Here is a 14,617-nt window from a genome sequence, read left to right as displayed (position 1 = left end):
ATTTGTAATTAATCCCACTGAAATCGAGTTTGGCTCTTTCTTTCTTCCTTTGAGGATAACAAAATTTATACATTTGTGGCCTGAATATGTTTATAGTCTACCTTCATTGTCCCACAAGATACATTTTAAATTACAGTAGATGTGAAATATGCACAATTTGAGTGACTTGAGGACAGTCCTTGGTTAAAACATGGCACCCATTCTGTTAAAATTATATAAGGTTTCCCCATGTATTGCATTTCCTTTAGGTGCATATCTAAATGAAACAGAGCTCCTTGTCAGCAGTAATGAAAGCGAATATGAAGAAAGTGGTTTGATATGAAGTCACCTTCTCCTCCTTCTGGTTTAGTGAGTCAGGAGATGAGGTCACCAATGAAAACATTTGCCTTCCCCTACGCCACTATTACTGTCATTTCTTTGACATGTTTGAAATAACACAACTCTTTAAACAGCACAAAAAGATCACTTGTTAGCTGTTGGCTATTCCGCTCCATAATCAGCATTTTCATGCTTTTCTGTTTTCTAGTCTCACTTTTGCCAAGGTTCAGTGTGTGTGTGTGTGTGTGTGTGTGCGTGTGTGTGTGTGTGTGTGTGTGTGTGTGTGTTACTGTCCCTTCAGTCACTCTCTGACAAACCTGTTTGCTGCAAGCTGTTTTCTGACCACCACACCCAATTTGTTTTCATATAAATATTTTATTAGTATCAGTAACATGTCGGAAGGATTATTTCCCATCCATTCTTTATTTGGGTAACATATCAGAAAAAGAACTGATAAGCAATAGAAATAGAAAACGAGACGTTATAAAAATAAGAGGATATACGTGCATGTGTGTGAGTGCTTTTCTGAGGAAGAGTAAATCTTGGAGTACAAAAACTAATCCCAGTCACTGTTTCTAGAAAGGATTTTGCCCCAGTTTATAATCCGAGTCACTGAGCGTTTTATACTCTGGAGAAGGAGCAGGATACAGGCAATATGCCCTTCAACATCCTAGAACCAGAATGTCAGTTCGCTTTGTCATCGTCTCATCATTTCTCGTCTCCATCAAAAAAAAATTGGAGTTCACTTGTGGAAGTTTGATGCTTTGCTTTTTTTTGGAAAATGGTGAGTCAGTAATCCTCCATCAAAACTCCAAAAGGTCGTGGACAAAATATGCTCCGTTAGACCTTTTCACTGTTACTTTGATGGCAGGTGTTAAAGGAGTCACAGGCAGAAGGTGCTTGTCCTTGCTTTCCATTACATCATTATCCTCAAGGTGTCCTCCACTCCTACATCTGTCTGCTGCTCTTCACCTGATGCCTGTTGCAAGAAAGGAACATGAAGATAGCTTCTTTTATTAGCATAAAGCATTAGCTTTATCTTCGACTGAATAACAACACACACACACACACACGCACACACACAAAGGACTGTTTTCTGCACCACCGCTGGACATCTAAATTGCAATTTTTTTGCTTTAAGTTCAGCTGATGTAAGCACGACCTGCAGGAAGTCAGCAAGTTCAACAGAAGTCACACATGATGACAGGATGGTTAAACTCCAAGAACCTATGTGCACTACAACAATGTTTTTTTTTAACCCCTGTTTACGTCGAGTAGGAAAGATTTTAATAATATAGAATGGGGGTCTTTGAAACATATGTTTGTGTGTGTGCACACATGTATGTGTGTGTGTGTGAGTGGATGGGTTAGTGTGTGTGAAGGGAAATGCTGCCCTGAGGGAGAATTAACTCAGGCAGGAAAAACACTGTAAATGCCTCAGATGTTATCAGTTCTGAGAGGAGCCGTAACATGTGAAGTGAGCCAGCCTAAACCCCCATGCCCACGCCCATGCACAAACACATGCACGCACACAAAGATACGCAGCTATATGCTCACCATTGTCTGTGTCTGAGTTTGGGCTGATATGGCGTTTATTGGTGCACGTGCACTCTAAGTGATCCTCCACCCTCACCTGCACCTCCCTCAGCCTTGGCCGCCTTCGCACGTACTCCACCTTCGCCACCTGAGGGGAGAGAAAGTGAGACAGAGAGAAAACTTTATTGAGAAGTGAATTAAAGCATGTTTGTTAATACTCTTTAGCATAGGCAAGCCCCCGCTAACTAGCTCACTGCATGAATTCGTACAGTCAAACTGCCAGCTTTGAAAAATAAAAGGAATACAGAAATTACATAAGTTCTGTGTAGCTATCTTGAGTGGTAGTTGTGTGCCTTTACCCAAAGTTCCCTTGCACTAAAACACATTCTAAGGCATGTTCTGCTTTTCTGTTGAGTGTGTTGGGTTAGAACGAGTTTTTCTAGTCAAAGTTAGCATCAGAAATGCTAACTTGCACCTTGCACCAGATGCACCTTGCTAGCCAAACTAGCTGTCTAGTACTAGTGCTAGGTACTAACTTAATCAAATTTATAAGCTGAGTAGATTAAGTTTTTAAAGAATAGGAAACACAATGAACTGACTACTGGAGAACATATCTGACATCAAAGTTTAGTCTCAGTTCTTTTGTAAATTAGCATAGCTATTGCCATCCAGTGGATTTTTAAGATCACATTTATAAGGTTTTTGTTTAAAACTAGTCTGCCAGAAATATTCAATAGAAAACATGACAAAGAGTTTCTCAAACAGCTAATGGAGGTGGTCATTAGCTACAGCTGAGAATCTCCCAGTGTATGGGCCTCAAGTTGGTTTTTTTTTAATGTAGCTGTGTAAACATCAAATATCTGCTCGGTTTATAAAGATATCGCATATTTGCAAAAGTGCTTCGACGTTTTCGGAGACGTCTGCTAGTCACCAGCTCGATAGCTAGCTGGGAGCTCGAGGTTCACTGAAGCCGCCGAGAACGGCACAACTCCCGGCACATCATTTTCAGATCACCGCGGATTTTTGCTACTCAGGTTAAACGTAATATATAAGTCACTTAGACAACCTAAAAATGTTATTGTTGGGCTTTTTTCAGTGTTTTGTTTGTTTGTGAGTAAATCGGTTTGGCTGAGATTAAAGTTATTAGATTAGATAAAATAAAACTTTTTTAATCCCCCTGGTGGGTTCCTCCTTGGTTTTGACTAAACGTCAAACAGAAAACTGATTAAACAGGAGTATGACACGGTCGAGAATTTACGCCAGTGTCCTGTTATATTTTAGATAGCAAGGAGAAGACGGCTGAGTTTATTAAACTCCAACGAGACAGCGGTGACGCTAATCAGAAGGCTAGACCGTCCAATTTCCCCAGCCGTTTACTTCCGGCCTACACGCACTTCTGAGGACCTGGGCCCTGTGCTTCGTACGTCGCTTACTACATCCAAGATCAAATGAAACATCCAAGACCAAATCATCGCGCTAACTCTGAGCTCGCTATTCCGGTTCCCCGAACACACCTGTTGTTGACGATTAGTATAGCTGGATGAAGTAATGTGAGATCACTGGGTGGCCCAACAGGGGCTACGCATCGATAGTAGCAACATTGATCGGCAACCCTTTGATTGGTCGGCGAAAATGTCGAAGGAGCGCGCTCGGTATTTTTCGGCAGCAGAGCAAGAACTCTTGAGTGAGGGATTTCAGGAGTTTCAGAGTTTAATTAAAACGCAAGGGAACACTGCAAAGGCTGCAAAAGCAAGGAGAGAGGGCTGGCAGAAAGTTGCTGACAAATCAAACTCGTAAGTAATTCAATAATAACAATAATAATGGAGTGGATTTATATAGCGCTTTTCAAGGCACCCAAAGCGCTTTACAATGCCACTATTCATTCACTCTCACATTCACACACTGGTGGAGGCAGCTACGGTTGTAGCCACAGCTGCCCTGGGGCAGACTGACAGAGGTGAGGCTGCCATATTGCGCCATCGGCCCCTCTGGCCAACACCAGTAGGCGGTAGGGTAGATTTATCATATCACACCATATTATCCAATATTATATTACATTATATTATATTATAATATGTTATATTATATCCCCTTTCACATTAGAGCCACAACAGGACCCACTAGAACATGGGAACAAGTAAAAGTGAAATATAAGAATATTCTACAGAATGGTAATATTTATCACTTATATTGCTTGTCGTCTCTTGGAAAGAGACCCTGGAATACTCTGTTTGTTTGTTCATAACAGCAACCAAGAAAAGGGCAGAGGAAAAAAAGACAGGTGGTGGTCCTGCACCCCCTCGTCAACAAGTTGGTTAAGTAAATAATACCCTCACGGGAAAATCGATATCTCTCTATGAGCACACTGTCGCGCTGAGCTAAAGGATCCTGTCTGTCCCGCAATATACGCTGAATTCTGAGGACTCTCCTTATCAATCTTGGACCTTCCGCAATGGGTGGCTCGCGTAAACGGACAGGATATGACTGCGACAGACTTCCCAAATCCACCTTCGCTTTTATAGCCGTGGTCTCTCATCTTGATTACACGAAGTAATTTACAATTACTACTCTGAAATATGAATTACATCTGTAATAATCACATACATGTAATAGAATGTTAATAGTACATTTCCCTTTTTTAGGGAATGACCTGTATGTATCTGTGTGAAATCAATAAAAGGATCAAGTGCTGCATTATCTTTAGTTACATTGATGTTATTTATTTATGGTGAAACAGTGGTGGAATATCGCTGTTGCTTTCGTATGAATGACGCGGACATACCTGCGTGGCCGCGATCTAATCCTGTTTACATAAAGTAAACCTGCTCCCCAGCAGGTTTACGCTTACGGCTCTGTTGCTATGACAGCAAGTCCCGGATGGGCTTCGGGGAACCGAACGATCCAGGATCACGCGAAATCGTCAACAATCTCATCCAGCTAACTCACTTAGCGCGGTACGAAGAACAGGCCCCTGGCCCGCGTAGACCGCGAAGGCCGGCCCATGAATTTGGACATGACCAGCCCATGAATTTGGACATGACTAGTGAGTGATTCGTTCGTTCTATGATTCATTACAGGAAGGGAGGGGGTGAGTGAGTCCTGAGTGATTCGCTTACGCTACAATTCAGCGCAGGAAGGGAGGGGGTGAGTAGCTAAAATGTGCTGTTAGCATGTTAGCAGAGCGATGCTACTGTGAACCAAGGAGCTATTGTCTTGATGTGAGCTTCTACTCAGGGTTTTTTCTTCCAGTTCAGAGCAGAAATGTTTTTGTTAAGAAACTGGCTGTTGTTTTTTTCCCCCACGATTTTAATTATAAGCTACATATATTTCTACTAAGGAAATTAGTTTGCTAACAGCAATAGGGATGAGTTAGTGAGTCAATTGGGCTTGTGAATCATGATTCATGAGTCAGTAAAGTGATTCTCGAGTATTGAACGTGAACATGATTCGCGCATCACTATTTTGGACAAGTGTGGATGTTATGTTTGTATCTCCTTTTTGGTAAATGTTTGACTAGACCACCATCATTAAAATTTCACTTTTTATTGTAAACTTATCTCCTGTTTCCTCCACTTTCTGTCCTCTTTACCTCAACAATCTAACATAATTTTGTTCATTAAATTGATGTAGACTCTATTATTTGAAGCTATTGTAAATTTCATCATGTACTAAACTTCTGCAAAATCGAATCATGATTAAATTTATGTTTGCAACAATATAGGTTTGTTGATCCCAAAAACTACCTAACGATAGTGCTATTTAAGTTAGAATGAGACAGGTTATGTATGATACAGGTGCTACAGATAAAATGCTTTCTTGTACTTGTGCAAGCACACAGGTGTGTGTAATCTCGTTTGGAAGAATGAATGGAACACTGATAGGAGGTTTGATTTCACTTACACTAAGTGAGGCATATGCTGTTTTGTGTCACATTTGACATCAACACTAGCGCCCCGAGCCTAGCTACTCATGTAGCAATGGGTCTTTCTAGTTCATGAACAAATACACACCCAACATACTTTTATCTTACATAAACAATAAAAGAACCACAGAAGCACAGTAAATGCGTAATGCTAACATCCTTGTTAGCAAGCCAAGTCTGCACTTTGGCAGGTCCAATTGCACAACCATCTTTGCTTCAAGTCTTAACAGACTCTGAAATAGCAGAGCTAAGACTTTGAAAAAACAAAAACCCACAAGAAGGTTCAGCTGAGGTGAGCAGCTGTGCAGCTAAACAGCACATATGACATTGACTAGACCTTGACAATATGCTAGAAGGGGTGAGCCATCACTTCAAATAGTCGAGGTCTGCTATAATTGTTATATATATGAGTAGTTAGATTAGATTAGATCAACTATTAAATTAATAGTTCTTTCCTGCAGACTTACACTACAGTTGCTGCTGTAGTTCTAGTAAGAAAAATCGATGTTTTTTGTAGGCAACTTGGCAGTTGTTATGCATTCAGTCAGTCTACTGATGTAGTTCTTCCAAACCTGTGAACGTTAGCTAGGTGACAAAGCAGAGGCTTCAAGTGGAAACTTTACATGGCAGTGAGTGATCTCACAATGATGATATCCATCTTTTATATACAGTCTATTCTCAAAAAACAAGTAAACATCATTTCAAGACAGCAGCTTTTAAAAGGGCATTACAGATTGACTTCCAGCCTGCTGTAGTCTTCATATATATATATATCAGTACTGAGGCTCTTTCTTTGTTTTCTCACATATGGACACACCCCCTAAACCTTCACCCTGCCATCTTCCCTTTAGCTTTAAGTGAGTGCAGTTGTAGTCGTGACCGTTTACCCTCTAAGCACTGAATCTCAGCACATGCGAGTGACTTTATTTTTGATTTCCTCTGTGAGCAGACAAAGGATGAGCCCTTTCATCTCAGATTGGGTTTCAGCAGGCCAAAGCACAGAGTATCAAACCGCCCTCCCCTCCTGTTTTATTCACGTTTTCCCTCTTGACCTCTGGCAGCACACTCTTACACGTCTTTCCCTCTCACCCCAGATTATCAGTCAAACATCAACCAATCAACCTGTGAAATTAATATTTCATGTTCATATTATTAAAGTAACTATTAACATCAACATCATCAGCACAGTTTAAAAGTACAATAAATGCACTTCCTGTGTGCCAAACACACACACAGACACACACTCCTTGGGTCAGCTCCCACTTGGACTCTTGTGACTGTGAACCATTTGGGGTTTACTGAGTCTTATTTCCAGCTCTGGATGAGATCAAAGGGAAGCTATTATGTTCATGTGCTACCTCACTGCCAGATTTTCAGTCACTGGCACACACACGAACGCACACACACGCACACACACACACACACACACACAATGGTTAAGCTGGGGAGAGTAATTGTTTTTGGCAGGTGTAGAGTGTATACCTCCAGTAAGTGGCTGCGTATTTACACATTCTGTGCCATTATTCGTTTTCTACACTTTCCGGGTCAGTGCCAGTAAAAGACAAGGAACAGAAGCCTTTTGCTAAATGTTTACACAGAATATATCCCTTAAACTAATTTGAACCACTTCTATTGTCACAGGATATCCCTGTGGAAGAAAACTCTTGTCTCTGGCTACTGTATGTGTCAGACACCAAACAATAATGGATTGCATTTATATAGCGCTTTTCGGGACCCTCAAAGCGCTTTACAATACCACTATTCATTCACTCTCACACACTGGTTAAGTCAAGCTACAGTTGTAGCCACAGCTGCCCTGGGGCAGACTGACAGAGGCGAGGCTGCCATATTGCGCCATCAGCCCCTCTGGCCAATACCAGTAGGCAGTAGGTGAAGTGTCTTGCCCAAGGACACAACGGCCGAGACTGTCTGAGCCTGTCCGAGCCGGGGCTCAAACCGGCAACCTTCCGATTACAAGACAAACACCCAACTCTTGAGCCACAATCGCCCCAAAGAACAGTCTTAGTCCTCTGTGACTTTGTCCTCTTCCTCATAATGAAAGTTGAAGGTGACATATAAGAAGATACAGCATGCACTGAGACAGACAAGTGCACTAGAGAAATGTAATAATAGGTTTTTGAAATTCATGACATCCTTGTGAAAGAAATGAAATAAAAATTGTGCCAAAGTGCATGAAAAACAAACTTTGTGCGAGTGCCAAAGCTCTTGGCCACAATTTTGCACTTCATATGCAGTTAGTCTCTATTAAGGGACTCTAATTTAAACAAAGAAAAACAACAGATAAATGGCAGATTACTTAGACATGATAAAAAGACTGTTTCTACTAAATACAACAAAGCCTTTTCCGGATGCTTCTTCCTAACTTTAACTCGTCAGTTTCACATCTTATGGGAAGTCTCTCAGTTGCCTGGCTTCAATAGGAAATGGTTTATGACAAACTTGGAAATACAAAATTTGTGGTATTTGGTAATGGCTCTTCCACTCCGGGGTGTACCCGGCTCCAGCCTGGCCTGGCTCCAGCTCCATAAACATATCTACAGTTCAGAAAATGTTAAATAACACTATGGTTACACACAGTTTTGGTTTATGGCAATTATATTCATTTTCTTTGATTCTTAAGAAAAAGTTTAAAGTGATGGCAATGAGTAAAGATTAAAATGAAATTAATTTATTAATGAATTAATGATGGATATCAAAAATTGAAGCAGTGCAAGTGTGCACGTACAGTGTTGATATAAAGTCTTATTCTTTCCTTTGACCGAATTATGTCTTTGACAGCACAAAGTTATTAGTTATATTTGTTTTATATGTGAATGTATGCATGTGTTTTCATTACCTAACAGGTTTCTGTTGGAAGGAATGTTTGAAGCAGAAAGAAACAATTACAAAGCTAACCCTGCATGCCGGGGTCTAGCTGTGCTCATCAGTGCAGTGTAGTGTCGACCTGTGCTACCTGGTAACCCCCAAGACTCCCTATATGCAAATCTTTACCTCTTCCAAATGTGATGTGAAAACAAAGCTTCTTTTGAACACAAAAGAGTCTGAAACAGACACACATGTGGTCACATGTATAGAGAGAAGCAACAGAAAGCTACCTTAACAGTGCGGTAGTGTTTGCGAGCCGCCTGGCACCTCATGTTGCTGGTGTTGCAGCAGCCGGTGCAGCGTTTCACCTCGACACAGGGAGGCCAGATGATGAAGTTGGCCGATGTGGGATCCACCTGGCTCCTGGGAATTTCATAAATTGCTGTCCGAACTTTGCACACTGCTGGCAAGGCCTCTTCTACCACTGCAGGTGAACAAACATGGCTGATCAAACCTGCATCAATGGTTCACTTTTTATACAAATACTAGTATTTCCTATTAACGTTATACAATATAGAATTTTTGGAAACTACAAAAGAATAGTTAGATAACCAGTGGACCTGAGGCTCAAGCTGACTACATGTGTGTGTGTGTTTCTCACCAGTGCTCCTCCTGTGTCTGGTATGTGTGTGTGCTCTCTTTAGGTCGGGGAAGCTGTGAGAGAAGTCCTTGTGGTAGCTGTGTTTGGTCTCCTCGATCACCTCGTTCTCTGAACAGAGACAAAATAACACAAGCATACTGAGACAATACACACTCTAAATGTTAACAACAAAGATCCTTGTGTCAAAAACACAGACACATACTAACGCACTATTGTGGATAACATGCATGCATAAAGTTCATTTTCTGAGAAGCACAAATGTTCTCTTGGGTGATATTGGATATTTTTTATTTTGCTCATTTCCAGCTCCACATTTCCATCCTTGGACACTACTGGACTAACGTTGCATGATTCAGAATTAAAAATAATACCTATTTATTGTAATCTTGGGCCATGATGCATCACTTCAGTTGATCCTGGCTCTTTGGACATCAGAAGTTGTCCCTTAAGTTTCATGAAATCTTACGCACCACATTGTTGGCCGAGCCAAAATAGAAAATATTTGTAATTTATCCTCATGGGACCATGAATCTCCTTATCAAGATAACTTGACAGCTGACTGACCAAAATACAAAAGAAGGAAAAGTGGTGGCATGTTTACATGCTACAGCAAGCTGCTCATTACAGATATCTTTATCAAGTGTCTCCTGATCAGAGAAGCAGTTTAACCAGGTTATTCTGAGTTATGATGTCAGTGAGCTACTGAGTTCTCTGCATGTACACGAGCCCCAAATGAAACTGTTTCAGTGCCTATTCCAGGTACATTTGAATGTAATCCACACACACAGACACACAGCAAAGATTTTGTTAAGTTGGAAATGACATCACATTGCAAGCAAACTTGAACTTTCTAAGTAGCTTCTTTGTGAATTTTGAGATTTATTTGCTGTTATGTGACTTTAATGCACTTTTTTTGCTTCTATTACTGGTTAGATGTACAGTGGAGAAAGCAATTATTTGATTCCCTGCTGAATTTTTATGTTTGCTCACTTACAAAGAAATTTGATAGTAGACAGAATATCAACTAAAAATCCAGAAAAATAATTACATTAAACTTATAAACTGAGGCGTTGATGAAAGATGTAACCAGAATCTGATTGGATGAACAGAAATGCTTTGTATGAGCCAAAGAACACCATCCCCACATCAAGCACAAAGGTGGAAATGTTATGTTTTGGGCAACGCATTGAGAGGCCAAAAGACAGGAAAAATCTTGGACTACAACCTTCTTCCATCAGCCAGAACACTGAAGATGGGTCATCGATGGGTCTTCTGGCATGACAATGACCCAAAATATACCACAGAGGCAAGAAAGGAGTGGATAAAGAAGAAACACATTAATGTGTGGAATGGCCTAGCCCACAGGTGTCGAACTCCAGGTCTCAAGGGCCGGTGTCCTGCAGGTTTTAGATGTATCCTCGATCCAACACAGCTGATTTAAAAGGCTAAATGACCTCCTCAACATGTCTTGAAGTTCTCCAGAGGCCTGGCAAAGAGCTAATCATTTGATTCAGGTGTGTTGACCCAGGGTGATATCTAAAACCTGCAGGACACCGGCTCTCGAGGCCTGGAGTTCAACACCCCTGGGCCCTAGCCAGTCTCCAGACCTCAGATCAATAGGAAATCTGTGGAGGAAGCTGAAACCTTGAGTTACCAAGCACCAGTCACGAATGGTTTCATGAAGAGGAGGGACCCAGAGTTATTCCTACAAACACAGAAACATCTTCTATCTACAATTAATCTTGGAAACTCTGCCACTCATTGACACTTGGCCATAAATTGTATTTGTCAGTTCAGTTTGGTTTGGTGGTAGTAATGTGTGGTAGTGAGCTTAGTTTAATCTTTTATTTATTTATTTTTCTGTGCAAGGTTTTGGCAGGTTGTGACAATACTACACCTGAGATTAGACAAACATCCAGTTTACGGAAACTTTCCTAAAGTGGATAATATTCTTTAGTTAATAACTGATGATTTATGGCATAAAGATTTATATTAGCCAATCTTGCCCTCAAGGCTTAGTTTTAAATCTTAGCTTTGTGTGTGTGTGCCTTCTAGAGATGTATCCACAGTTTTCGCAGATTCTTCAAGCCATTCAGTACTTCCAAACCACAGGATACCCACAGACATGTTTAAAGCCAATAAATTCTGAGCAAAGATTGTGTGTGCAGTGTGGATTTGTGTAGATTTGTGTGTCTGTGTGGGTGGAAAAAGGGAGCAAGGTTCCAGGAAATCAGAGTAAATGATGTCTAGGCAGGACTCTTTTAATTTGATCCTGAATACCAAGCCTGATGCTTCTTTTGGTCACCGTGTAGATGTCTGCGTGCGCTCCTCATTCTTGAGGCCATATGTGCATGCAAACAGTCACACACACACACACACACACGCCTGCCTACATACACAATGTGCTTCTAAAACACAACAAAGTCCACCTTCGACATTTCCCTCTCTCTCTCTCTCTCTCTCTCTCTATCTTTCTCATTCTCTCTCTTTCTGAGCCTGTGTGTCTCCCTCTCTCGCCCTGACATGCAGGAATTTGAGCATGAATTATACATAGCAACACAGCAGCCTTCCAGCGAGCCCTCCTCTCAAACCAATAATGGGCAGCATGACAACAGTATAATGAAGTGAGCCACTTGACCCCCACCGAGCCGGGGAGCCGTCACCCTCGACATTTGCATCTCAATGATGCCAGGATTAATGGTGGCACCACTCAGCACTGCAGACAGAAAAAAATTAAAAAAAAGTTCACGCAGCAAAAAAAAAAAAAGTTTATTTGGCTGAAATGTGGATGAGTGGATGCAATAAAGTGTGTTTTATGCCACAGTTATTTCCTCCTGTCTCACCTCACTGATTCAATCTGCTCAGATTTATTACCTGCATAATAAACACAGACATCAGTGTTTATTGAAGGCAAACGCCGGTGCTTTTTTTTTTTCTTCAAAAGTTGGAGACTGTTTATGATGGAACTGCACACAAAGCCTTCTTTTTTGTGATCTCAGCTACACAGTCAGCTGCTAGCAGAGCAGAAAAGATACAGATGATTTTTTTAAGAAAAACAAAAGTTGCTTCTGGTCTTTCTGAGAAACATCCAGTGGTGAGATGAGAAGACAAAGAATCTTGAACCAGATGCAACTAATTCCTCAAGTCAGAGTCTTTCAAGGCACTGACAGGGAGGGAAGCAGCCGTGACTATCACATTTAAGCTCCCTGTGCCTGATGTTTATCTGTTACTCAGTCAAGTTAAGGCCTGCTTGGATCTTTGTATGACTAAAGGTACATCATTTTTCAATGACATGCTAAAATAAGACAAACATGTGCATTGCTCCTAATTTCAGAAGTAGATTAAAGATAGATTAAAAAAATCACAAGTGTTGATCTGGTGCAAAGAAATATGAGTTTCTACAGTAACTTCCTGTGACTTTTCAAATTTCATTAAAAAAATTGTAGCCTACTATTTAGCTTTAAATGCTACAGAGGTTTGGCCCCAAGTTATGTCTGCTGCCACTTGGTGCATGAAACCCTGACACTGATCACAAGCACAAACGTGATGTAGCCTTGTGCAGTGCTCTTAGAGTTAAAAATTACTTCCCTGAAGAGATTAAAATTGCATACTTGGCATTATGTTTCACATCACTTTAAAAAACACGTCTGATCTTATCTGCACCATGTTTATTTATTTCTTCATATATTTTATTAAAAATCTGTCACAGGCATCACATGAACAGATTTTTCTATGAATAACCCCATTTTTCTGTAAGGATCATTAATCCAGCTTGTGGCTGTGGGAGACTTGTATTATAATGAAGTGCTTTACCTACGGAGTCTATCTCTAGCAGCCGCTGGAGGTCGCTGATGCTGCGGATCTCGCTGCGAGAGAGCCGCTCCAGAAGCTCCTGAGGGAGAGGAGACTCCTGTGGGAATGAAGGGGGTGGGTTTATTGGGGGTGGGAACACATAGTTGGTGCGTAAATCACGATCACGCAAACGTTACTTATCTGCAGCTGGCTTTCAAGCTGACTCGGTGGCGGGTTTTCAAAATGTATCAAACAGGTAACTGTGCGTAAGATTAATGCTCGTGTGTAATTACGCAAATAAACTAGATTTCATCTGTTGTATTCAGTACGTTAACCTTCAGGACTGAGTCTCTGTGAGTTCTATTACTTGTTTACAAGCTAAATAGCTGCGAGTAAAAATATCACAACACGCAGCAGAAAAGATTAAACACAGAGTGTTTTGATTCAGCTCACCTGAGCAACGGTGCGTAACACGCAGAGGTAGCCGGCAAGGATGTGGTAGACTGCGGCTCTCATCTCCTCTCAGATCCACTGCATAGGCACCAGAATAGGTCGAAAATCCACCGAAGGAGCCGGGCTGTCGCTCCCTGCTCTCATCATCCCTCGGGAGGACAGAATACCTCCTCAGTTTTAATGAAAAAGCTGCGAAATCCCGAATGAAATAAAAAGGATTGAAGCAAACTTCTGCTTGTTCTGCACGCGGTGTAAGTCACTGCCAAAGAGATTTAAGGGATTATTTTTTAAGTGACCGCGAAAAATGAGAGTCCAAGTTTTAAAAAGATAAAACAAAATAAAAAAGTACAAATCTTAGGATCCCACCGATATTCGTCCACAGGTCCGAAGTTTAAAGGAAATCACACAATCAGACTTGACATCAAGTGTATGTCCAGTTGCTTTTCATTTTGGTCTAGACAGAACAGGTGCCGATGGAAGCATTAGGCATTTTTTGCATTCACATATCCAGGAATATCCATCATTTTGTCCTCAGTATGAGCCTTTCAAAAATCACCCATTTGTGCCCTCTGCAGCGTTTGAGCGTGTTGGCACTTCAGGTTGGTAAATTGTCAAAACTCACAAACCGAGGGCAGGTCTGTCTGGAAAACGCAAAAGAACCAAAAGCCTTTATCTCCGCTCTGAGGAGTTTGATGGCAGCTCCCAGCGGTCCTGTGATCTCTGGGGTGAATGAAGCTGGGATGCTTTCAGTCACAGGATATAGCTGTGCGCGCCCGCGCGACTGCGACCGCGCTTTGCATAAAAGGCTACCGAGCACTGCAGCAGCAGCAGCAATAAACGACATCACGGAACAGCCTCAGTCTGAGCTGCTTAAGTTGATTACGCTTGTATTGGACACTTTGCTAAAAAGAACTCGGGAACTATTGTTACAATACCTGACCTTTAGTTTGAATTTGATGATTTATGATCATCACATATTCAGACCAATGCATTAGAGGTTCCCTCAAGATAAAGTTAAAGGTCCTGTTTGGACTATTTTACACTGACATGCCAGAATAATAAGGACAGAAAATGAGAAACTGATATATGTTAAAGTCATCCACATCACC

General features: G+C 41.2%; 1 protein-coding gene across 1 annotated transcript; it reads right to left on the bottom strand.

Annotated features, from left to right (window-relative positions):
• Positions 1 to 694: 694 nt before the first annotated feature.
• Positions 695 to 14,248, bottom strand: pdgfaa (platelet-derived growth factor alpha polypeptide a). Its single transcript, XM_086294995.1, has 6 exons — positions 13,509 to 14,248; positions 13,077 to 13,173; positions 9,264 to 9,371; positions 8,893 to 9,086; positions 1,876 to 2,002; positions 695 to 1,297 (listed from the first exon to the last, which is right to left on the bottom strand). The coding sequence occupies exons 1-6, from the start codon at positions 13,569 to 13,571 to the stop codon at positions 1,287 to 1,289; spliced, it is 600 nt and encodes a 199-aa protein (XP_086151121.1). The 5' UTR covers positions 13,572 to 14,248; the 3' UTR covers positions 695 to 1,286.
• Positions 14,249 to 14,617: the final 369 nt, after the last annotated feature.

This window comes from Aulonocara sp. 'chitande type north' Nkhata Bay, linkage group LG6, assembly GCF_057382095.1.
Source record: "Aulonocara sp. 'chitande type north' Nkhata Bay isolate Kocher_YH1m ecotype deep benthic linkage group LG6, A_spYH_male_GT1.1, whole genome shotgun sequence".
Taxonomy (NCBI): Eukaryota; Metazoa; Chordata; class Actinopteri; order Cichliformes; family Cichlidae; genus Aulonocara; species Aulonocara sp. 'chitande type north' Nkhata Bay.
Note: the sequence above shows the minus strand (reverse complement) of the source record. Positions and strands in the feature narration are given on the sequence as shown.

Excerpts from the sequence above, each read along its gene's own strand:
- pdgfaa (XM_086294995.1), bottom strand. The coding sequence starts at position 13,571 with ATGAGAGCCGCAGTCTACCACATCCTTGCCGGCTACCTCTGCGTGTTA. Across the intron at positions 13,174-13,508 it reads TGTTACGCACCGTTGCTCAG|GAGTCTCCTCTCCCTCAGGA; the intron begins GTGAGCTGAATC and ends TCATTCCCACAG. Across the intron at positions 9,087-9,263 it reads CAGACACAGGAGGAGCACTG|TGGTAGAAGAGGCCTTGCCA; the intron begins GTGAGAAACACA and ends GTTCACCTGCAG.